This window comes from Arvicola amphibius, chromosome 1, assembly GCF_903992535.2.
Source record: "Arvicola amphibius chromosome 1, mArvAmp1.2, whole genome shotgun sequence".
Lineage (NCBI taxonomy): Eukaryota > Metazoa > Chordata > Mammalia > Rodentia > Cricetidae > Arvicola > Arvicola amphibius.
The window spans coordinates 46,815,867-46,840,517 of NC_052047.1; the positions used below are offsets into that span (position 1 = coordinate 46,815,867).

Sequence of the window (24,651 nt, forward strand, 5' to 3'; positions counted from 1 at the left end):
TGTGCTAAACTCTCCAGAAATATGTTATGTAAATGCAGTGCCATGCTGTGGTTCTGAGCATCCTCAGAGCGGGAGGAGAGGAACAGAACCAGCAGTACAGACAGGCTGCAACTGTCATGGCCAGATGCACAGCCCTGATTCACTCCCACACCTCTACCCCTGCGAGTCTGTAACATTACTGAGTGGGAAATTCTTGTTGAAGGAAATTAAAAATTAATAGAACAGGAATGTCAAATTATTTTTTAAATGAAAATGTATAATTAGCATGTACTTTAAGTGAAACTGAAAGAACCTGAAAGGCAGCAATACAATATTTTCTAGTTAGAGCAAGGTTGTGGTCATGCCTAGAAAGGCAAATGTACTGAGCTGAATGTTCTCTGATACCATACTATGACTGTGCAAGTTCTTGGTTCTTTGCAGATCTCAGATTTACTCTTTCTGAGTTTGAATATACCACTTTAAGCTTATTGTTCCACAAAAACTATATATACAATGGTGTTTATGTTCCTAGTTAACCAGAAGGGCCAACTTAGTCTACATGTAAGTGGTGTTATTAACTATTAAACACTAAAGGGATTTCTTAAATGGCCTATAACAAATACAGTCTAAAGACAGTCTACTGTGATAAATCAGAATTGTATGGAAGAGGTGAAGATAGCATAAACCGAAACAAATGGTAGGGTTACAAAGAATCTTTTCACTCCTACAGTGATTGCTTTGAAGGACACATAGATACACAGTAATAAATGCTTTAGGAAATCAGTTCTCTCTCTTTTTTTAATATGTAGTTTGAGAATGTCATTCATATGTATAATATGCTTGATCTAATCCACCCCCAATTCCTTCCCCCTCCAACTCCATCCAAATACTTTTTCTACCACTTTTCTCTCCCAGCTTCATGTAGTCCTTCTTTTTTAATTATTAAAAAATTTCCGCCTCCTCCCCGCCTCCCATTTCCCTCCCCCTCTCCTCCACTCCCCTCCCCCTCCCTCTACAGTCCAAAGAGCAGTCAGGGTTCCCTGCCCTGTGGGAAGTCCACGGTCCTCCCCACTCCATCCAGGTCTAGGCAGATGAGCATCCAAACAGGCTAGGCTCCCCCAACGCCAGTACCTGCAGTAGAATCAAAACCCAGTGCCATTGTCCTTGGCTTCTCAGTAGCCCTCATTGTCCACCTTGTTCAGGGAGTCCAGTTTTATCCCGTGCTTTTTCAGACCCAATCCAGCAGGCCTTGATGAGCTCCCTTTAGATCAGCCCCATCGTCTTAGTGGGTGGGTGCACCACTCGCGGTCCTGACTTCCTTGTTCATGTTCTCCCTCCTTCTGAGTCTTTTATAAAGCCACTGGATCCACCCATCTGCTCCCAGCGTGTGTGGGCAAGGGCCATCCACTGAAACATGGGCAGACTCTAAAAGCTGCATCCCTGAAGAAAGCTGACAGAGCATCAGTTCTTTGTCATTTGCTGAAAAGTAGATGGCAAATGAACTGGAATCCCAAAGATGAAGAAGAAAGTTCAGTAAATGAGTTCTACAGCTGTCACAGTAACACATAAGAGGCTGGGTACTCAACTAAATGCTGGAACAGAGTAAGAATTTCACAGATTAAATTAAAATGTCTAGATATAACTATAAAATACCATAACATTTTATTAAGACTTAGTCATTTACTTATACAATGGTTCTTAATCATCTAGGTTATAACTATCTTTCTTCAAAAATAACAAAGGATTTTCTCCAGAAAATATAAACTTATCTCTTTTCTATATTAATTGTATGCCCATATTTTCTTATGAAAAATACAAAACACTGAAGGTGGAATTTGACAAAAACAAAATCACCAAGTACAAGGGGGACATGGGGCCTTCTGTCAGACCTTCACAGTGGTCAGATCTAAGCACTGCTTAAGACGGCAGAGCCTGTTCCACAAATACAAAGACGTTAACCACAAAGGCAGGAGACTGAGTCCTGAACTGTTTCTTCAGAGATTCAATAAAGAAAAAGATATTTAAATATACGGCGTTAGCACCAAGTTAAGATAAAGTGTTTCTTTATCTTTTATTCAAGTCATAAAATGACCCTCAAACTTCATCATCATCAAAGGACTTGGTGCAAATCGTTTAGTTCCACCCCAGACTTCTGACTCAGCAGGGCTGGGCACTGCTCAGGAACTCTTGTTATCAAGCTAATGTTGGTTTTCTAGAGAGCAGTCTTGTTCTGTTGTTTCTCCCCACTGTTCCAATTCCCTTTTCATCTATTTTTTAGAAATTAATGATACAAATCGTCAGAGAAAAACAACAGACTATGAGCCAAGAACATGAGTTATGTATTCAGGTTGAATTAAAAAAAACCCTGTCCTATGATTTATAAGCCAGTGACCATGCCATATGGCCCAACCTCTCCAATATATCCAAGTCAGATAATAACAGCATATTCTTTGCTCATAGTGTTCCTATAACACTTTAGTACTAAGTGCTTATACTATAAAACAAACAGTAAATGTTAAATGTTATTCCACATATAACTTCATAAATACAACTAGTCCCAGTTAAAAAAATGAACCCAGAATAACTAATCAATAATTTTATTAAACAAGCAGCAAAAGATCTTTTACTTACTTTCTTCACCTCGCTTTTGACCTGCCTTTCCTTTTAGAAGAACGCCAGATGATCTCCAGTCAAACAAATTATACTAACACACTCGTAAATGTAATTTAGAGTCACCATTCACTACAAAACACTACTCGTAACTTTTAATCACACATCATGCCTTAAAAGGTTTGATTTCATGCCTTGAATGTACTTCCTTAAGAGTCTCAGAATTGTCTGTTCTTATAAAAGTGCAGAGTGAACCATGAAGCATATAGCATGAACTTGTTTTTACAATTTGTTAGTGCAAAGACCTCCAAATTGAGCTGTTCAAATCGCACAGAGGGGTATGCAGTCTAATGCAGCTGAAAAGAAAAAAGTTTAATTGTATCTCATTTTTAAGTTTCACACTTGTAAATGGTTTATATGCACCTATTTATTATCTAATACATATTATTTAAATACAGGTATTATTCACTGAAGTTTCTTACTATAATGATAGAGCGGCATCAAGAAAACAGAGTATGGGTAGGCAGAACTACTGTCAACTTCCTCACAGTTCTTTACTTTCACTCCTATTGGATCACTGAGTGATTTACCAATATTATTTCTAAGTTCTCTTAATATTTATATTCAATAAGACATCTTTGTTTTAAGAACAAATGTGAACGAACATAATTTTACTACTTCAATGTTTTCTAATCCTGTGAAGAAACTTCCTACTGAATAATTCTAGTTAGCAGACTAGAGAACAAGTTGTGGTTAGCAGCATCCAAGATGGCCCTGGTAGTCCAGAAATCTTCCCATTCATTTTCTTGACCACCACTACAGAGTATCAGTTGGACAATATCTAAGTTCCAACAAACAGGCTAGAAGAAAAAAATGAACAATCACTTTAAATACAGAAACTGTGACCTTCAGGCTGAAGCTGAAGAGATGGTTCAGCAGTTCGAGCACTTGCTTTTCTTGCAGAGGAACCTGAGTTCAATCCCCAGCACCCACATGGCAGCTTACAACCAACTTTGACTCTAATTTCAGGGTACCTAGTGCCCTCTTCCTGCCTCTATGGGCACCAGACACTCGAACACACAGCGCACATATGACATACAGGACGGACACACACACACACACATTAAAAAATAAAAAGCCTGTGAGACTCTGTGTTACTGATCCTTCTCTTGGGGAACCCCTCTTCTGCTCAGAGCTCTCACTACACTTGCTTTGGAGGACGCCAAGTTATTTTACAAGGTGCCCTATGGAGAGATCCAAATTGCTATCTCTGCCTAACACCAAGTAAAGACGTAAGAACACATCAGGATCTTAGGTGGCTCTACCCCTCACATAGCCTTACCACCCCGACACCTCTATCAGGCCTTCAGATCTGTAACACTAGCAGATACATCACCAACAATGTTCAAGAAAATGAGAGCCAAAGACACTGGTCGGGCTTGAATCTGAAATGTCGTGCTCAGGTCCAAGCATTTGTTCATGGGCTAGTACTGCCTGGGAAGCTGTGTAACTTAGGAGGTGGGAGAGCTATCCTACAGAAGTAAGTTACTAAGGGACCCGTAGAAGAAACCTGGTTCTATTCACTCTCTGCTTTGCGGTAGCCATGACATAAAGCACCTTCATCACACATTGCCACCACTACATACTTCCCCACCCCATCATGCCTTCCCTTCCCCAATAGGCTGAAACTTCTAAAATCATGAGCCAAGATAAACTTTGCTTCTCTTAACTGGAGTCTATCAGGTGGTAGCAGCGATGTAAAATTAACTATAAACCCTCCTTCCCAGCACTACCACTTCTGAGCTATAGAAATCAAAAGATAATAAATTACGTTATTTTAAACACTGTGCTTTCATGTCATCTGCTAATATGGTAATAAATATTATGTGTTTAAAAATTGACATAAACTTTAGTATAAATCTTCTTAACATTTAATCCTCTGGGTAACTAACAATTAAAAAAATTCACTGGCCTTTCTTGAAAATGCATCTACTTCTTTTTTCTAATCTTAATTTCTAATCTCATAAGTGACTCTCTGTTCTCAAATGATTCCCAAAAGATAAACAGCCTTGGCTACACAGTGAGGTCTGTCATCATTAACCTTGGAATCACCTCTTTCACATAATACATAATAAAATTAAAAAGAATGAATGAATGAATGAAAAGAAAAACTAGATAAAAAAAATTAAAAGATGTTTTAAAGCAAAAATAAAATGTTTAAAACCAGAAAAGAAAGTTTGTAATACTGAACTGTAATCATAACTTGAATTCTCAATGCCATCTATCTGCCTTGTTCAGGAAACAACCATTCACCTCTCTTTATTTAAATTATTTGAACAAATACCTACCAAAATATTGTTAATATTGACAGAAAAGACCTACTTCCCCATCAGCAATTCAACCTAAACAGGTCAGAATCAAGACATACTGACATCTTTCATTATCTTGGTCTGGAAAACAATGACTTTTATAGAAAAGGCTTTATGCATTTTTCCTAACTTGATACATTCCAAATCTTCCAAACTCAGTTTTACCACAGCCTGAAAATGTATCAGATATGTATTCTATTACTTACCTACATAATATATTCAATAGACACACTTAAGCTTCCACTTATACAAGACCATCTCCAAGATCCTACATAAAGTCACATACAGCCTCCCCCACCATCTTCCTGTTCTGATCCCCTTTCCCCACTTAAGCACTGAATTTCTTAAATGTGCCTTCTCACAAGCCCTGCCAGAATGGTAGCTTGAAGACACAGATTTCATCTGTTTTGCTCCTGATCTACTATTCCAAGCATCTATTTGGAAATCTGCCATGCAGTAGGCCTTCAAATATTAGCTCAGAATTAAATGAATGAATACACACTGCAGTAATTTGAATAGGTATGTCCCCCACAGACTCAAGTGTTTGAATGCTTGGTCTATAGGAAATAGTGACACTATTAGGAAGTATGGGCTTGTTGGAGAAAGTGTGTCACTGTGGGAGAGAGCTTTGAGGTCTCACATGCTCAAACTACACCCAGTGTGGGACTCAGTTCACTTCCTGTTGCCTGCAGAACAAAATGTAGGACTCTCAGCACTTTCTTCTGCACCACATCTGCCTCCACGCTGCCATGTCACACCATGGTGATAATGGACTAAACTTCTGAAACTATAAGCCACCCTATTAAATGTTTCCCTTTGTAAGAGTTGCCCTGATCATGGTGTCTCTTCACAGCAAGAGAAACCCTAACTAAGACACACACTTGGTCTAAATTTTTTTTAAGTAATAGTAAAGTAGAAAGGCATACTCCATTCGTATTTAAACATCAGTATTAGAAACAAAAAACAGAAGCTATTACTTTCTATAAACTTCATACTAGCAAAATCCTAAGCTCTATTCTTTAAAACATAGGCTTTTATGAACTGGGGTACCCTAAAGAGTTGACAATGATACTCCCAGAAGGCATCATTAATTATCAAAACTCTCAATGCTGGGTATGAGATAACTTCCTTACAAGTTTGTTGGTCAGGGAGGTCACACAGGCCCCCAAAGCAACACAGGATGCTGGTTTTACTCTTGGTTGCCCACCATAAATAGGCCCTACTACTTAAGACTTCAGAAGAGAGGTCACAGAAAAATCACCCTGGAACTAACCTGGAAACTTCCTCCACTAGCTAGTTTTCATGGTCTAAGTGCTGTGTAAGCCTCTGGGAGAGGAAAGTCTTACCTGTGGTAGTTTTTTACCCAACTGTGGTAGATACTAAATGCTATAAATCTGCTCTTACAGGCAAGATGAGTCCACTGACGCATAATGGCATCAGCATTATGGATGTTTTCTAATTGGATATGAGGTCTACACAACAAAAGGGAATTCTTGCCTGGTGCTGTAAACCTGGTCAAATGAACACATCTGGAAACATCATAGATCCTAATGACCTACTCCTGTTTTGCTAAATGCAAATGTTGTCAAACTGTCCTCTAAATATTTATGCCTTTAAACATAGATTAGCACTAATCCCAACCTTGGAAAGAGAAGCTTCTCTTTTCAGTGAGTATCAATTAATGCAGACTCTCCTAAATGGTACATTTTTATCAACCCCAAGCCTGAAATTTAAGGAAGACTGAAGAAGAAAGAGTAGAAATAATGTAAGAGCCAAAGAATAGGGAGGAGTGATATAGAAGCTATACAAGACCCACATAAGATCAAGCAGGTCAACATTAACATGGATGGGGTGGGAGTCACAACAGCACAAATCTGTTTTATGAGCTGTTGGCAGTTGATGGCTGCCAGGGAGAGGTAATTTTTTTTTTAATTTTAAGAACACATCTTGTAAGTATACTAAGTGGGATAAGGCTCTACAACTCTGCATTTTGATCCACTGTGGTTTTCTGTAATGGTTTCTGTCTGTTAAAAAATAGAAATTTCCTTGATGAGGGGTAAGGACGATATTTATCTGTAACAAGACAATTCCTGTGCATAAGACTCAGGAAAGAGGGAGCTGAGCCAGAGGTAAGAGTCATAGGAATGGTAAGTTTGCTGTGAAATTATGTCTCCTAGAAAAGTCACAACCTACACCCATGAAGTCTTACCAACATGACTGCCTAAACATGAGATGAACAATGATACCAATAGACACACTAACAAGCCCATGAAGACTGAATCCTAGACAAAGAATTACAGGATGCCTGAGAACAAGAGAAATAGTTTTCCCAAAGGAAGAGCACACCAACTGATCCAATATCAAATGGACATCCCTGAAAATATACATACAAGTAATATTATAGAGAATGCAAATTGCATTATGTATTTAGAAATACATAACACATACAACAACGATAATTAAAGAAAAAGGGGGATGAATTTGAAAAAGAAGGTACACAGGAAGATTTAGAAAAAGGAAAAAGGAGGAAATTATATAATTAGTTATAATCTCAAAAAATAAAAATAAAAGCATCTTTAAAGGATTGTCACTGTGAGGCAGCAATAATCCTTTCCCACTTAAGACTGTGCTAAGTGACATGACTTGCCTCTACCAATCAATCTGACCAGCAAATTCTGGCAACTAGAGTCATGATAAGCATTTATACACAGGAACTTCCTGGAATTCTACCACTGAGAAGTCAGCAGCCAGTCAGTAATGAACCCTCAACTAGACTCCTGGATGACAGACATACAGAAAGAGAAAACATGACAGGTAAGACACCATCACAGCAGCTCACAAATATATGCCAAGTGCCACAGTGACCACCCATACCGACAGTAGAAAAACACTGCCCAGTTAACCCACAGAATTTGCAATAAACTGACATTAACACAATATTTCAGAGCAATCTTCATAGCAGTATTGGGTAGTGACACAGTCAGAAAAGGATATGTTTTTGATAAACCTATGGCTATGAGATGTTTATGTAACTAGGAAGCAGAGGGAGGGGCAATGTGAGTGTCTAAAAACACTAGTAAGGCTAAGAATTTTGAACCTAGGATTTGAGGCTAGCCTGAGTAATATTTCACACTGACATCTCAAAGTCAAAAACATCCACAACTACCAATCTGTGAAGTCACAATTAAATTGGGAAGGAAAGGGAAAGGAGGAAGGGAGTTGGTGAGAAACACAATCAGCAAAGAAATTCAGAAAGGTCATATAAATACAATAAGCAAAATTATAGCTTAAAAAAAGAGAAAAACGGGCTGAGTCCTGAAGGACTCAAGGGAAAACTGGAGATTGAGAGAGAAGCCAGGAAGAGGAGCTCCACCTACTTCATCACTCTCGTCCACTTCTATGCCACCGTCTTTGTCATCATCCATTTGTTTATGGATTGTCTGAAGCGCTTCCAGACTAAATCTGTCTTCTTCGGTGAAGCATGGTGGACTCAGTGATATACAGGGATCTAAAACAGAGCAGAAGACAATTACTAACTTGCCATACTAGAATGCAGGCTACAGATAGATGAAATCAAGAAGAAAAACAACAAACAAACAAAAAAATCAGACTTCAGACTAAGGCCAAGATCTTTTGTCTTACCAAAATAAATTGTAATATAAAAAATATAATAAACAAAGTTGAGTAAAAGAAAATATAACTAACAATAGGCAACAACATCTCAATTTATCTAACACATCTTTCAAAATTTCAATTTATCCAATATTTCTAAAGAAAAGGAGATTTCCTCATATTAAGAAGAAAAAATTACCAGGGAATAGATGGTGTTACTTTTGTACAACCCAGATGAATTAAAGTGAAGGGTTAGAGAAGCATTCAGACAAATAAGGAAGGGAACTGTAGAACAGCTTTCAATTCATGATAATCCAAGAGTCTATCTAGCTTTTCAAATGTGCACATTTTAAGGTCAACAAGATTTTTAAAGGAAATTTTCTTCAAATCTTATTTCTCATGTTTTCCTTAATACCTTTTTGTTGGATACACACCTCTCAATGGAAGACAAACTGAACATCATAGTAAAGCTGTTCAAAAATTAAAGAGCTAAGGCTAAAGCCTGGCATGCACGAGCTATTGTGTTTCCTCCCAGGACTAAAAAGGAATAGAATAACACAATAAAAAATGAAGCACTACTAATAGGGCAAATGTCATGTAACATTTGTCTTAAGTCTTCAAAGACTTAAGGCCAGGTGGATGAAAGGTCCCTTCTGATGCCATGACAACAAAAGCCTACACGCCTTAATGGGATAGCACTGAGCTTTTTTACTCACATCCTCTATGGCTGACTGGTAGACTGTAAAGTTGGCAAACTTACTGCCATTATTTTACTAAATCATTAAAATAGTATCATTTAAAATTATAGTATCAGCAGAACCAGATGCATTCCTAGATGCAGTGTCGTTAAGGTTTAATATAATTTATTTACTAAACAGATAGTGCCACAGAGTGGTTATCTCATTAACACTTCTGGCCCTGCTGTGAATTGTCAACTGTGAACAATCCACATCAATGGTCCCAGTTATCTCACTAATCTCTAAAATAAAGCAAAGAGAACAGATGCTTTCTAAAGTCTACTGTAGTAATAAAATAACATCTAATTTGGTATTTATAAAAAATAATTACAGCAAAGTACCTGAGAATCATAAGTTTTTATTTTCTAAAAGATAATTCACACCCAAACATCTACATGTTCCAGTTTACAATCTGAAAAATATCCAAAAAATTTAACATTTTAATATTTTTTCTTTAAAACTAATTTTAATTTCTTTAGTGCTGAAATAGAAGAGAAAAGGAAACTACAGAAGGTGGGAAATGCAATTTCACTTCACATGTAGCTCAGTGGTTAAGACCACTTGCTGTTCTTCCAGAGAACCTGGGTTCAAGTCCTACCACCCTCATGGCAGTTCACAAGCATCTGTAACACCAGTTCCAGAGTATCTGATACCTTCATCTAAGCTATGCAGGAAACAAACACACAAGTAATGGACAGAGAAACATGCAGGCAAAACACTTATACACATTTTTAAAAACAAAAAGAGATTAGAAAAAAAACAATACATGCTTAAACCAGTTGTGGTGGCACATATCTTTAATCCCAGCACTGGGGAGGCAGAGGCAGGTGGACCTCTGTGACCTGGAGGCAGCCTGGTCTATATAATGAACTCCAATGAGACCCCTGTCAAAAACACTCAGGGGTGAAGAGACAATTCAGTCATTAAAGAAAGGACTCACAACCAAAATGTCAAATATTCAAAATACTAAGATTTGCTAAAACCTAAGAATTAAGGGGGGGGGAATAATGTTCAATTATGATTTCAATTCATGAGGCAACCAGAACATTCATATGTCTTTGAGTTCAAATTCATATATAGTTTAAGGACAAACTCAAAGTAAAAGGTAAGCTTTCACACTCCAAAACAACAATTAGAATCAAGATCTACATGATGTGTAATCAGCTCCAACAGACTAACTTTATATGCATATAGTTTGCTCATATAGGGTGACAGAATTTGTTGCAAGTGATATAGAACAGATATATATAGACCAATACTGCTCACTCCGATTACATGGGTTTTATAGTTAAATTGCTTAAGAGACATTAACGGTAAGAACTGTCCAGGCTTTAGAAAGTCTCAGGATAATAAAATTAAGAGTAATATATAACATGGAAAATGCATAAACTGATTAAAAATCGGACCAGGCATGGCCATACATGCCTATAATCCCAATACTCCAGAGGCACAGACAGGAGGAGTGCCACATGTCTGGGTTACACAGCTAATGCCAGGACAACCAGTGCTACAGAGCAAGATTCTGTCTCAAAGTCAATTCATTAATCAAAATTAAAGTAGGTAAGTATTTACTTTAATGTACTTCATAAAAAGTTAACTCATGGGCTGGAGAGCTGGCTCAGAGGTTAAGAGCATTGCCTGCTCTTCCAGAGGTCCTGAGTTCAATTCCCAGCAACCACATGGTGGCTCACAACCATCTGTAATGAGGTCTGGTGCCCTCTTCTGGCCTGCAGGCATACACACAGACAGAATACTGTATACATAATAAATAAATATTAAAAAAAAAGTTAACTCATTTAATAAAATACTGTCAAGGTCTACTTCAGAGTCTATCTTTTCCACAAAAGTCTTTCACGAGCACTATGTAATATAAACTTCCTTCTCCAAACTCCAGTCCATCTATTAAACAAGCATCATCTATTGTGTATCTATGGTGGTAGGCACTAGAAATGCCACAGCGAACAAGAGACAAACATTCTAGTATATTTTTCAAGGAATGAGAGATATGAGTACGTGAGGGTTATAAACATTCTAACAATAGTAAGCAGCGAGGAAAAAGAGCAGGTACAAAATGTTAAAGAATATTAATTAATGTAATAATTATATAATTGTATATTTAAAATTATTAATTATATAATTAATATAAGTATAATAACTAAAATAATGATGTTTATGATTAATAAAATAATAAAATACATTTCATTTATATTTTCAGAGCATTCTACCTAAAAAGCTTCATGTTATGCTGTCCTCTACTAATCTGTGGGAGCTTTATAAATCATCTGCCCACACAGCTAAGCACACAAACAGGGCAGAGATATGTTCTTCCATTTGTTACAAGTTCACAATAACTAGGATTTTGCTGGGTATATTTTAGATTTGATTAATTCTGGCGTTGCATACTTTAGATCACAAACTTATAAGTTAAACACCGTATGGCACAATGTATCCTTTTGACTTCATACACTCAACATTCTTTCCTTTCTCTGCACTGATAGCACTTGTCACTGAGGAAAATGGAATCAGCTTCAACATATTGTATTCAATGCCAAATGCTCCATCTGAAGCACTAAATCATTTTAAATTTAAAAATTTAATTTTTATCTGAAGTACATTAAAATTATTTCCTTTAGTAAAAATTACCTACTACTAGAAACCAATGGCATTTCATAAATATAATCTACTATCTCTAACTGTTCCTAACTTCCAGAGGAAATTACTCATCAGTAACTTGTTTAATAAGATCACATCTACCTAGACATAACATTGGGATCCTACCCAGATCTTCAAGATTCCAAATCCAAGTGTCAGTGGAAAATACATAAAGAAATATGTCAGTATTCCTAGGGTCAGAAAAGGATTGTTGCTACCACCTATACTGCCTGCCTGAAAAAGCATTTAAAAAGCATGCATATGTCTCGTGGGAAAGGATACTTCCAAAGTGACATTTCCAATCTCCAGTATATACCTACATTTTCTACCTTATTTATTTATTTACTTACTTATTTACTTTGTTTGTTTGTTTGTTTGTTTGTTTTGGACACCATAGCTCACTTCAATTCACACTTCGCTTGAGATAACCACTTGGTATGGTTTAAGTGTGAACTTTCTCCGGCAAGCTTAAGTTTTGAGCTTATTCCCACACAGGTGACAAACTCTGGAGAGGCTACAGAGCCCCGACAAGATGGGGCCTGGCTGGTGGAAATGTATTACTAGGAAGGGCCACCAAGAGTTATCCACACTCCGCCTTTAGTCCTGTTCTGTTTCCTGACTAAAAAATAGGCATTGGAAGTGTTCAGAGAAAAAAAAGGAAAGACTAGCTTATAGAAAAGTCTACAGACTATTCTGAATAAAAGAAAAAACAATTTCTCATTGGCAAGGAAGCCTATGTTTGCAGTTCCCTTTGCTGGCAACATGATTTCTCCCTGATATAACCACAGGGGATGATCTCCCTTCATCCCAAGGCCCAGGTTCCTCCCCAGTCCCTATCTCAAACAGCCTCCCCTGCAATTTCTTCTCCACAGCCTTTTATCACAGTGGACACAATATGTACATCTTTATTTCCTTACTACTCCCACACTGAGAGGCCACCACAAAATCACAGGCTTTGTTTTGATCATTCCTCTCCACACTGCCTAGAACAGTCAGAAACATTCAAAAGTAATTGCTTACTGAATTACTTATTAATTGGCTTCTTCTGGTGTTTTGGTTTTTTTTTTTCTGGGTTTTTTTTTTTTTTCTGTTCTTTGAGACAGTGTTTCTCTGTATAGCCCTAGGTGTCCTGGGACTTGCTCTGTAGACCAGGCTGGCCTCAAACTCAGAGGTTCACCTGCCTCTGCCTCCTAAGTGTTGTGATTAAAGGTGTACACCACCACTGCTCGGTTTATTAAATGGCTTTTAAAAATAAATGTTTGGAGAAGCCTTTTAAGAAAATATTCATGGCATTAGAAATCCAAGCTGGATCAACTAATAAATTCCACATTCCTTTATGGTTAAGGTTAAATCTAAGTAGGCAGTACAAATTTAGTAATACTGCACTTCTACTCAACCATTTCACGTTCATCTAAGGGTTAATATGATGCCCACTCGCTGTCAGATATTACTGTTTACTTATTGAACAAAATAAACAGCATACTAAGCAAAAATAACCAAGCAAAACTTTAAAATGTTTAACATAGCGTTCACAAGATCCCTGCAGTAGAGAAAGGAACTGTGATAAAATTACATGAGGTCGAGAACTAAGGCTGTTATGACTCTACCAATACTATCCATACCCTACCTACAGTATTGATCTAGTATGTCTAATAAACAATGTGCTGCAGGCGGTGGTGGTGCACGTCTTTAATCCCAGCAGAAGCAGGCAGATCTCTGTGAGTTCAAGGCCAGTCTATTCTACAAGAACTAGTTCCAGGACAGGCTCTAAAACTACAGGGAAACCCTGTCTCAAAAAAAAGTGCCTGATTTTTACATGTATTCAACTGTTTCTCCTGCATCTTGATGAAAGAGATACTACTAAGTAAAAGGACACCAGTAGGAAATAATACGTAATCTGGAATCCACAAATAATACAACCTGCTAGCAGGCTCTCAACTAGGAGTGCTCTGGTCTCTTTTGCTCCCCTCTTCTCAAATCCTCCCCAGTGTTCCTGGCACACTGCACAGTGCAATCTCACACAACAAAACACAGTCCTCCACTAGACTGGTATTAGTGGAAGAAAACACTAACAAGTGTGGGTGGAGCTGCAACAGGAAGTGAATCTGTGGAGACAGCCTGGGGCTATCAGCTAGTGAAGTGCTGAAGGGACCAGCTCAGGGGTAAGACACCTGCCCACCCAGAGTTCATCCTCCCCAATAGGGTAGCTTAAGGCTGGGCATAAGAACAATGAAGAAAAATGTCAAAGAAGAAACTTTTTGAGAATTCAACTTATCTGGTATAATACAAATCCTCACTCTGGTTAACACTATTTCCTAATAGTACACATGTAACCGATGACTGTGCACACTGTGGCACCATATTATCACCAAAGACCATACTTTATAAAGCTCACTCTTACTGCTGCACACTTTATGGGTTTGGGCAAATTCACTGAAACAAGCAGCCACACTCAAAATATCATACAGGGCAGTAGGACTGCCCAAAATCCTGTGTCCTACCTGTTCATCCCTCGTTCCCAACCCCTGGCACCTGCTGATGTTTTAGTTTTGTCTTTTCTCATAGTTTAGATCCTTATGATACAGCCTTCACAGTATGACTTCTTTTGACTAGCAAAATGCACTGCAGATTCCACTCTGGGGACTCAGAGATGTCTCAGTCAATATTGTGTGCTACATAAACATGGACTAAGCACTCATGCTTTAAAAAAGAAGAAGGAGAAGGAAGAATAAGGAAGAAGGAAGAAGAAGGAAGGAGGAGGAAAAAGAAGAGAAGGGAGAGGAGGAGGAAGAAGAAGGGGAAAGGGGGAAGAAGGGAAAGAAAGGGACGAAGAGGATGAAAGGGACGAAGAGGAAGAAGAGGAAGAAGAGGAAGAAGAGGAAGAAGTAGCCGCCACTGGGTGCACCTATGATCCCAACTAGTGAGACAGATTCAGGAAAACCTTGGAACTTGTTGCCCAGCAAGTACAGTGGCACCTGTAAGCTCCAGGTTCATGAGAGACCTAGTCTCAAAATGTAAGAATGACTGAGAAAGATACTGACATCCACCTCAGGCCCCTGTATACACTCACATTAAATCATGTATGTAATGTATACACACAGAGAGAGACACAAACACAGAGAGAGACACACACACACACAAGCACAAGCACAGATTCATGTTTTTTTCGCACTGGTTCATTTCCTTTTAGGCTAAGTATTTCATTGTCTGAATGAACCACAGTTTATCTATCCATTCCTTACTGGAAGACATCTTGGCTACTAAGCTTTGCCATCATGAATGAAGCTGCTACAAACAATTCTGTGTAGGTTTTTTTTTTTTTCTTTTTTTTTTTTCCTCATGGTTTATTTTTTTTTTATATTTAAAAATTTCCATCTCCTTCCCTCCTCCTCCCCCCTCCCTCCCCTCCTTCTCCCCTTTCTCTCCCCTCCTTCTCCCCCTTCCCTCCCCTCCCCTCCACCCATACCTCCCCTCCCTCCCTCTGGAGGCCAAGGAGCCATCAGGGTTCCCCACTCTATGCTAAGACCAAGGTCCTCCCAACTCCCCCCAGGTCCAGGAAGGTGATCGACCAAGCTGAGAAGGCTCCCACAGAGCCCGTCCATGAAGAACAATCAGAGCCCAGAGCCATTGTGTAGGTTTTTGTATAAATGATTTTCCAACTCTTCTGGATAAATACTAACAAATGTAATCACTGGACTTCATGGAAGACTGATAGGTTTGTAAGAAACTGCCAAACCGCTTTCTAATACTACTTACACTACTGTTCATTCTACCAGCACTGTATGAGTTCCTGGTGCTCCACACTTCATCAAGAGTTGGTACTGTCAATGCTCAGGGTCTGCCAAACTTTAAGGGGTATGACATATCTCATTGTTCTAATTGGCATTTCCAATTAGCATAATGTGGACTATGTTTTCATATGCTTATCTGAATCTCCCTGATAAGATATCTTGGTTTTAATCTAGAGATACATACATATTTGCCACCCAAGAATAACTATCACAACACTCTAGACAGTAAATCACAGAAGATAAACTACAGGGCTAGGGGTGTGACTCACTAGTGCAGTTCTTCCTAGCAGCTAGCACAAAGCCCTAGGTTCTGTTCTCAGCACAACAAAACAAAAAAAAAAAAAAGAATATAAACTACAGGCATGGTAATAAAAAGTTAAAGAAAAGGTCACATACTGAAATGACAAGGGACTCTTATGATGGAAAGGAAACAGGCAGGGCTGACATTTCAGGATTAAAAGTCGTCTAGACAAGATACATTTCTCCTCTGTTTGGCTAAGCCAGGCCATACAAAGCTTCTGAAATGCACCAAATGTAATGACATTGACCTTCCATTGGAAAAACATATATACCATACTATCTATTTTGTCATCACAGTTTATTTATATACATAGAGAATAGTTTAGAAATCTACTAAGAGATGGGTAGAGCATTACAACAGTAAATGCAGTCTTTAGTTTTCCTCTTATAAAAGTTGAGTCAGTAAACTTCAAGCAGAAATGAATAAGTAGAGCCAGCTGACTCTTAACCATAAGTCAATGGCTTTGGCCCACGAACCATGTGTAGTATCACACCCTGCCAAGAGTTCAGCTTATCATCTTGGTGACTACTTAAGAGTCCCATGATTAGGATTTGCTTAATTACTACCACTGAAAGAAAAATAAGACAGTTTGTACTTATTTCATCCACGAACAGTCCAAACATTTATCAAATCAAATATTTCAATCTGAATACTTTCAGAACAAATTTTAATATCATCAGGGACAATTCTCTAGCATCACTTTCTAATATACCAAATACAGGATTCAAACTCACAAAGAATGAATGATGTAATACCCTCTCTAGATCAGCAGCACTCTTGCATTCCAGTATTCTCTTACTCTCCCTACATCTAGCATGAGACACTCAGCATGTAGTAGAATTAATAGGCAGTTCTCAAAGATTTTTTTTAAAAAGTGCTAAGTATTCAATTATAAAACATACTATATTATCTGGTGACCAACAGGCCTCTAAAAGATCCTATCATTTACTAAGGCACATTTACTAAGATCCTATCATTTACAGCAGAAGACAAAGGAGAACAAGAGCCCATTACAACAGACGTGTGCTATACTACAGTGCTATCAAGACACAAATGAAGAACTCCAGATTCCCTAACACCTAAGACTTTCTGCCTATCAAGAAGACAGATCTTGCAAACAAAAGGCCTAGAAGGCATATGCAGCTACATCTAATCATTGTGATGTGTTATCCTAAAGAAAAATAAGAACTTTTGTTAACAGCCCCTTCTAACTGACTGCCTCTTGGAGCTCTGGATCCTATGTGGTATAAAAGATGCCGATTAATGTACCCTGACCCTAGCAATAACAAAGTGGTTTTTCTTCACTTTAAGTTAAAAGATCTCCTACCAATATGCTATTTTTGAACATTTTGTGATTTTAATTGAATTATGAGATATAAACTCAGTGCTTCCCACTTTCATGGCATTTTTAAAATTAGAATTTATCTGATTACTTCACTCTCATTTATTCCCATCTACCCAAAGCTATTTCTTAGATCTCTGAAACTCTTTTCAGTAGGTGCTAGAATTACTGCTTTTACCTCAAAAGTCTTAATATGAATATGATTCATTTCCTAACACAGTCCTCTATACAACATAATTCTTGGTTAACATGCTCCTTCAATGTATGTTAATTATGGAGTTCTTTATATAGCCATATTTAGTTCTTCACACACAGCTACCCCTTTTTTTCACATTTTCTCTTATGCTATAAGTCCTCCCAGAATGTAATAATGTATTTGTCTGCAGCACTGTAGCATCTGTTAAATGAGAAAATATTGTTGACTAGATGTAAAAGAAAAAAGAAAGCAAACAGGTGCGTGTACATACTTATTGACTTATGGTTTCCCAGGATGTTATAAAATTTTAACAAAAAATATTTTGAACACAGAGAAGCAATTTCTAACTTCTCTTCAAAACTAAGAAAATGTCATTGACTGAATGAAACATGATGGAGATGACTGAGAGGTGGGACCCCAAGAGCACCTGCTCTTCTTAGACTGTGCCTAAGGTGAGGGCTACTTGAGATCCTACTGCACAAGGGCACGCACGCACACACACACACACACACACACACACAATAGTAATTGAAAGAGGCACTATGAAAACAAGCTACAATGAACAATAGTCACTAATACTATCCCACCTAAGTCCACACTAGGGAAATAAAGAGAACCTTGTTCTTACTGTCAAGTTATAGTCCAAGAACAATTCATTGTTTTATTTCTCTATCAATGTAAGAACTTAAAATCATATCAAACTGAATTATTATTACAGATAAAAATTGAATGCTCTAGGAGAAAAAAATATTCAATTTGTTTTCATAATGTCACTTAACTAAATAACAAAAATTGTTTAGCCTCTATTCCTTAATTTCTTTAACCACAGAATGGAAATAATACCAAATTTTACAAAGTTTATCAGAACTAAATTATACATATATATTATATATAGTAACATGCATTCATTTGATACTTATTACTACCAAGAATGGTAAGGTGCCCACCATAATTAATTAGCTACTTGATGCCACAGTAGAAATCTACTAACTCTCCAGCCATCTGATTCTTCTGTTAAACTACTGTCAAGAAAAATCATCAAAAGAAAATTTTAAGTAGATTTAACTCAAATAACTTTTGATCTTCCCCAACCCCAACAGACTCGGAACTACAAAGAGACATGACAGAACAAAATGAGTGCAGCACTTACTGTGTGGCTGTAGCAAAAATGGGTGTTCTACTTGACTAATTCAGATGTTCTCCCATGACGAATAAACCAAGGTTTTCACAGCATTCTCCAAAGGCAAAAGGCTAGGTAGCTGCAGAGTTGTATGTAGTTTAGTCCAAGTCTGTTCTAACCTAGAGCACTTCTTTCCCTCCTTCTCCTAAGACATTTAAAGAGTCAGGTTTCCTAATTTTAACACTATCAACAAAGAATAATCTGCAGAAAAAGATTCATTCATTTGAATTAATTTATCTATTTGTTTTAAGTGATACTGGCACTCAAATTCAGGGCCTTTATTTTCTAGGCAAGTGCCCTATCTCTAAACTATATTCCCATTCCCCAAAGGACTATTCTGAAAGCAATTTTAAAATCAGGAATCCTAACATTTTAATTTTTGAATTTAGTTTCAAAATACCACTGAGAGGAAGTACAAAACTTCAAAAGACAGTGCTTTGGAAAGGAAGATGCTCATTTAGCTAGCTAGCTACTTGACTTCAGGCGAACACTTTGCTGTGACAGCATAGTTTTGCTTGTTTTTTTTTCTTCAATCAATTGTTTTAGGAAATTATTAATGTTTTGTAATAAAAACGAACATACTTTTCCAATTGGAAAAGAGTCCATCACCACAGCAATAAGGTCCTACTCTTCTGTAACAAAGCTATTCTACTGTCATGAGCAAAGAGGGGGGAACAGGGGTGTGTACAACAGCAGGAGAATGCAGTCACAGAACTTAGAGGCATCCGCAGATCTATGTTGAAACTGCACACACTAAATAGGAAACCAGCCAGAACACGCGTGCACGCACACACAGTATTTTTGTGATGGCAGTTCATAATTATCACTGAAGATTCCTCACATATGGCACATTAGTTCATTGCCAGTAATGTAAACTCAAATATCCCCAAAATATCTTTATTTTTTTCTCAAGAAGTGTTTTTATTCCATTTCATAGTTTCTTCATATTCAATCATATTCTCACCCAGCCCTCTAGGTTTCATGGAAGACAGCATTAAAGGTTATAAAATGATACACTCAGAGTCAAGTGCAGTATAATCCCTTTAGGACTTAGGAGACAGAAGCAGGATTTGGAGTGAAAGGGCAACCTCAGCTGCACAATGAGTTTGAGGCCAGACAGGATTACATGAGACTTTGACTCATAAGAGAGCTGGGAGAGAGAAAGGAGTGAAAGGGAAGAGAAGGAAGAAGGGAGGAGGGGAAGGGATAGTCAGTCACTACCTAAGACTCATGACACTCATGTATTATGCTTCACTCTTTACAAGAGTGTAACTTCTGCCACTAAGGTGCACTAAGCTCTGTTCCATCAGTCTGCACAGCACCATTTCTAGTCCAAAAGGGAAATAGGTTCCAGTGAAGAAGAAAGGTATTTTCACATGTAGATGGTAAAATATAAACTCCAATTCATCAGCTCTTAAACTTACTTTTATTTAATAACTTTTGGAGTATACCATTACTTTTTTTTCAGCTGTAATATACATAATGTAATTTTCTGGGCAAGTATCAAAAATACGAAAAGTATACAATCAACTGAACCAGCTACCGGGAGCTAAGTATACACACAATACAGTTTAAGATACTGTGATCTATTTATTTCATGCATTATCCATACTAGTTTCTCAATATTAACTAAGCCAAGTGCAAATTATTTAGGTGTCTTGTTCAGTATGAAGCTTCCATCGCCTGGAAAACTACCTGCATCAAACGTGAAATTCAGGGTTTATTATTTGGTGTTTATTTATAAGGAAGGAGGGAGGAAGGGAGGAAGGAAAGGAGGAGGGAGTCAAGAACTTACCTGACTTTTCCCCCCTTTTTTCTATTTTTTAAAGAGTCTCACTATGCAGCTCTGGCTGCCCTGGGACTTGCCTTGTAGACTAGACTGGCCTTGAATGCACTGAGAGCCTCTTGTCTCTGCATGCACACCTAGCAATATTTAGCTGAGATTAAGATTTGGTTTGCTTAATTTTACTATTTTTTTCTTTTTCTGTGCTATAACCAACAAAGTGTAACTAAGTCACAGAACACAAACAATGAAATAATTGAGTTCACAGGAACTCTCTTTTACAACTGCTAGGCAAAAAAAAACTACAAAGCCATTCCTCTTCTCTGACACACTGTCCAAAACTAGGAATCCGGAAGTTCTCCCTTCAAAACATTACCAAGAACCACCATCATCTCTTGCACAGATGTTCCTTACCTTTTATGTCTTCCCTCTCCCTTCACAGCCTGATCGATGCTCAAATCACTTCTTTGCAAACAGCTTCAGCCTCCTTGCCTGTTTCTCATTGTATCATGTGCAGTTAGTAAAGTCATAATCCGGCTAGGAACAATTCTCCACTAACTCTCTTTACACCGTGCATCTGAATGTGGCTAATCTTACCTTAAATTCATGCATAACCAGAGACCTTCACCTGCATCCTTAATGCTGCCAGGGCAGACATAAATAACTCCCAGGTACATCCGAGCCCTACTCTATTTCACACCTCCATCCTCACCTCAACCCAAACCACCTCCTTGTCCTTACTCAGAGCAAGGATTTTGCTTTCCGTGTTTCACTAAAAGCAAAAGAAGTGAAGCTATATAAAAAGGACTTCTATAAATGCCCATGGCCAGAGCAGCACCTGCCTGAGTCTGCATCCTCATGTAACTATTGTCACCAGTTAGGCATCCAAGGTTTTATAAAAGTCAATCTATACATTTGTGAACTAAATCTCATCCCACCTAGTACTGTATCACTTCAGAAATTCATATTTGCCCTCAAAGAACTGCTGTTGCTGGCCTATCAACAGGCTAGTTTTTCTTTCACTTAACAAAAGATACTCAACCCTATTTCACTGCCACTGTTTCTTTTCTCCCCTTGCAGAAAAATATCTAGAAACATATCTAATACTCTCCAGTTTCTCTCCATTTCTCTTTAATACTCCAAATCTGCATGCTGTAGATCTCAGGTAACCTCCACATTACTAAATCTAATGAGCTGCCTCCTTGCTATATGTATTTTGCCACAGCTGTCCATTTTCTTCATATTGCTTCCAGAACAACACCACCCTCATTCTCCTCACTGACTGTTCTTCAGACTCCTCTTACAGACAGCAGGATTCGGTAATGAGCAGATTTGAGGCTTGTGGCAGTATTAATTATCAATATATGTTATAAATAAATAATTAAGGATTAATTACTATATATATGTTTTATATATAAACACCTGCCAAGTGGCACACTCTGAAGAATGAACCCTTTATTGATTATGAGTCACATGTCAAAGAATGTTTTTAAGAAACGGGTCAGTCTTTCACATCATCCAGTCACAAGACTGTTCAGAAACCAGGAACACAGAGATAAACATTAAACTTCTTTTTTTTTTAACCTAGGATGGGGCAGTTATCTGAGCCACTAAGAATAGTTTGTTCCTTTCTCATTTAATTCTCTCTCAATAACTTGGATCTACTATTTTTAATTAAACAATTACTTTCTTAATTAAAAAAAACAGATCAAACAGATGAGACAGAGTTTGACGTTCTTCTTGGCATGCATTATGGTTACAGTTTCAGAAATAAACTGCTGCCTTCCTGGGTTTTTCTCCAAGCATAATATTTTTGAAAATGTCTTTTATTGTTCTTAGTGTTCTTTAAAAGTCTCAGTTGAGCTAATTTTTTACTGTCACAAAGCTATGTGTCAAGATCTGTGCCCCTTTCTTACTATAAGTTGGGTCCTGTCTTTTAATAACGTTAGACCATCTCAACTAATACCCATTTGCATCAGGTATTTCAATAAATACTATTCGGTAACATGCTTCTGAAACATACAGGAAGAATTAGTTCATTTTGATAGCTTATAAAAATTAAACATGTAAGGGCTGGAGATGACTCAGCATTTAAGAACACTGGTTGCTCTTCCAGAGGTCCTAAGTTCAATTCCCGGCAACCACATGGTGGTTAACCATCTATAATGAGATCTGGTTCCCTCTTCTGGCATAAAGTCATATATAAAGATAGAGCACTCATACATAAAATAAATCTTTTTTGAAAATTAAACATGTATTGCGTTTTTGAATACAAAATCATTGAGAGACTTGATAGGAATCAGATGAGCAGGGAGCCTATTTCTGTCTGCTTATGCCACAACTCTAAGCTTTTAACAGACACATGAGCAATGAGAGGATCATGGAAGCACAAGCGGACAGTGCTGGGCTTGGCTATTGCACAGAATACTCAGAAATACTCATGTGATATGAGGAGAGACAAGTTGTCTAGCATCATGAAAATAAAAGCTAAGACAGTGTAATGATGAGACAGAAAAAAAATTACAAATAAAATTTTACTAATTCACACACCTCTCACTATTTCCACTCAGGTACACTACCTCCATAATAGAAGCATCTCACCAAACAGGAAAAGACCTCATTCATAAAGGTGCATAAGGTAAAGTTTATGTTTTAATTGCAAAACCTTTATTATTCAAACATTAGCAAATAAAAACATCATAAGTAAAATGTTAAATAATCATCTACTATAGTTTACTAAACTCATTGTATCATAGACTCTTATTTCTGGATCTCTTAACAACAGGAAGACCACATTTAATAGAAAATTCAAGAAAACTCTACCTACCACATGACACATTGGAACAGTGCAACAGCTTCCGTCCAACAGGATATAAGGAGACGGCAAGATGCAAGGTGACATTAAATAGGTAGAACTTGCCTGGGAAGACATGTTCTCAAAAAGGCTGACAATAACTGCATTATTCTTGCCTGGAGAACTCAATCAGAAATTTCTATGAAATGGTTTCAAATGATCTAGAATGAAAGAAGTCATTCATAACAGTGCAAATCATTAGGAGGTAATTCTTGCTTTGCTCTTGGGACTGCTCCTATGTAGGTATTATACCATAAGGCTCACTTTTTAATACCATAATCCAGAAACTTGGCATTTATCTAACGCAAAGAGCTTTGTCACTAAGAATTGTGTTTTATGGCCTTCTTAGCAGTTAAAAGCAGCATTCTTTCCTTATCAACTATCAAAGGATAACTAAAAGCTCAAGGCTAACCTGTTCAATATGAGCTCCAGATCAGGCAGGGATACTAGCAGATGCTGTCTTGCTCATTCAGCATTTAAGCATAATTACTAGATTTACAACTTATCACCTCAACATCAGTTTCTCAAAGGGATAGTGGAATTTCACAAAAAGGCCCTCAATTCATGAGTTGGAACTGTTCTCAAATCTCAAGTTCACTGTTTACTAGAATGTCATTTCCATCAGATCTCTAAAGGTATGAAGATTCTTAACATCCTCAAACACAAAATTAGTACACAATATTTACCCTGAGAGGTCCCTATGGACAGCAACAAAGAGGATATAAATAAATAATAATAAGTTCTACAAAACGTATTAAACTGTACAGTGCCTAACAACATCCATAACACCTGAAAAAGACTATTCAATTCAAAACAGACTGGCTCACCCTTTTGGTAGCATAAGCTGTCCTTTGTAGTGACACCTTGCAATGAATGTCTTCTAAAGAAAATGCTCAGATTTTCATAGAGAACCTATACAACATAAATTAGCATCCACCTGTCCCTCAACACCTAAATCAATAAAACAATGTTAAATGCTTAGCAAATCCTCATAGAAATCAATATTGAAAGAGAAACTTTTCACTCAAAACTATTCACGAATAGCATATGATGGTACCTCTTTAAAGGAGTGTGTAAGCAATAGGACTAAGGAAAACTTCTCAGACTTTTTTTTTTTTTTTTTGGTTTTTCGAGACAGGGTTTCCCTGTAGTTTCTAGAGCCTGTCCTGGAACTAGCTCTTGTAGACCAGGCTGGCCTCGAACTCAGAGATCCACCTGCCTCTGCCTCCCGAGTGCTGGGATTAA

The 24,651-nt window shown here is 37.6% G+C and overlaps 1 protein-coding gene across 1 annotated transcript in view; it reads right to left on the reverse strand.

Moving 5' to 3' along the window:
* Positions 1 to 24,651, reverse strand: part of Stim2 (stromal interaction molecule 2) — a 134,405-nt gene that overhangs the window by 70,624 nt on the left and 39,130 nt on the right. Inside the window, 1 exon segment of the mRNA XM_038348798.2 lies at positions 8,336 to 8,466. Coding sequence (XP_038204726.1) covers positions 8,336 to 8,466 — 131 coding nt within the window.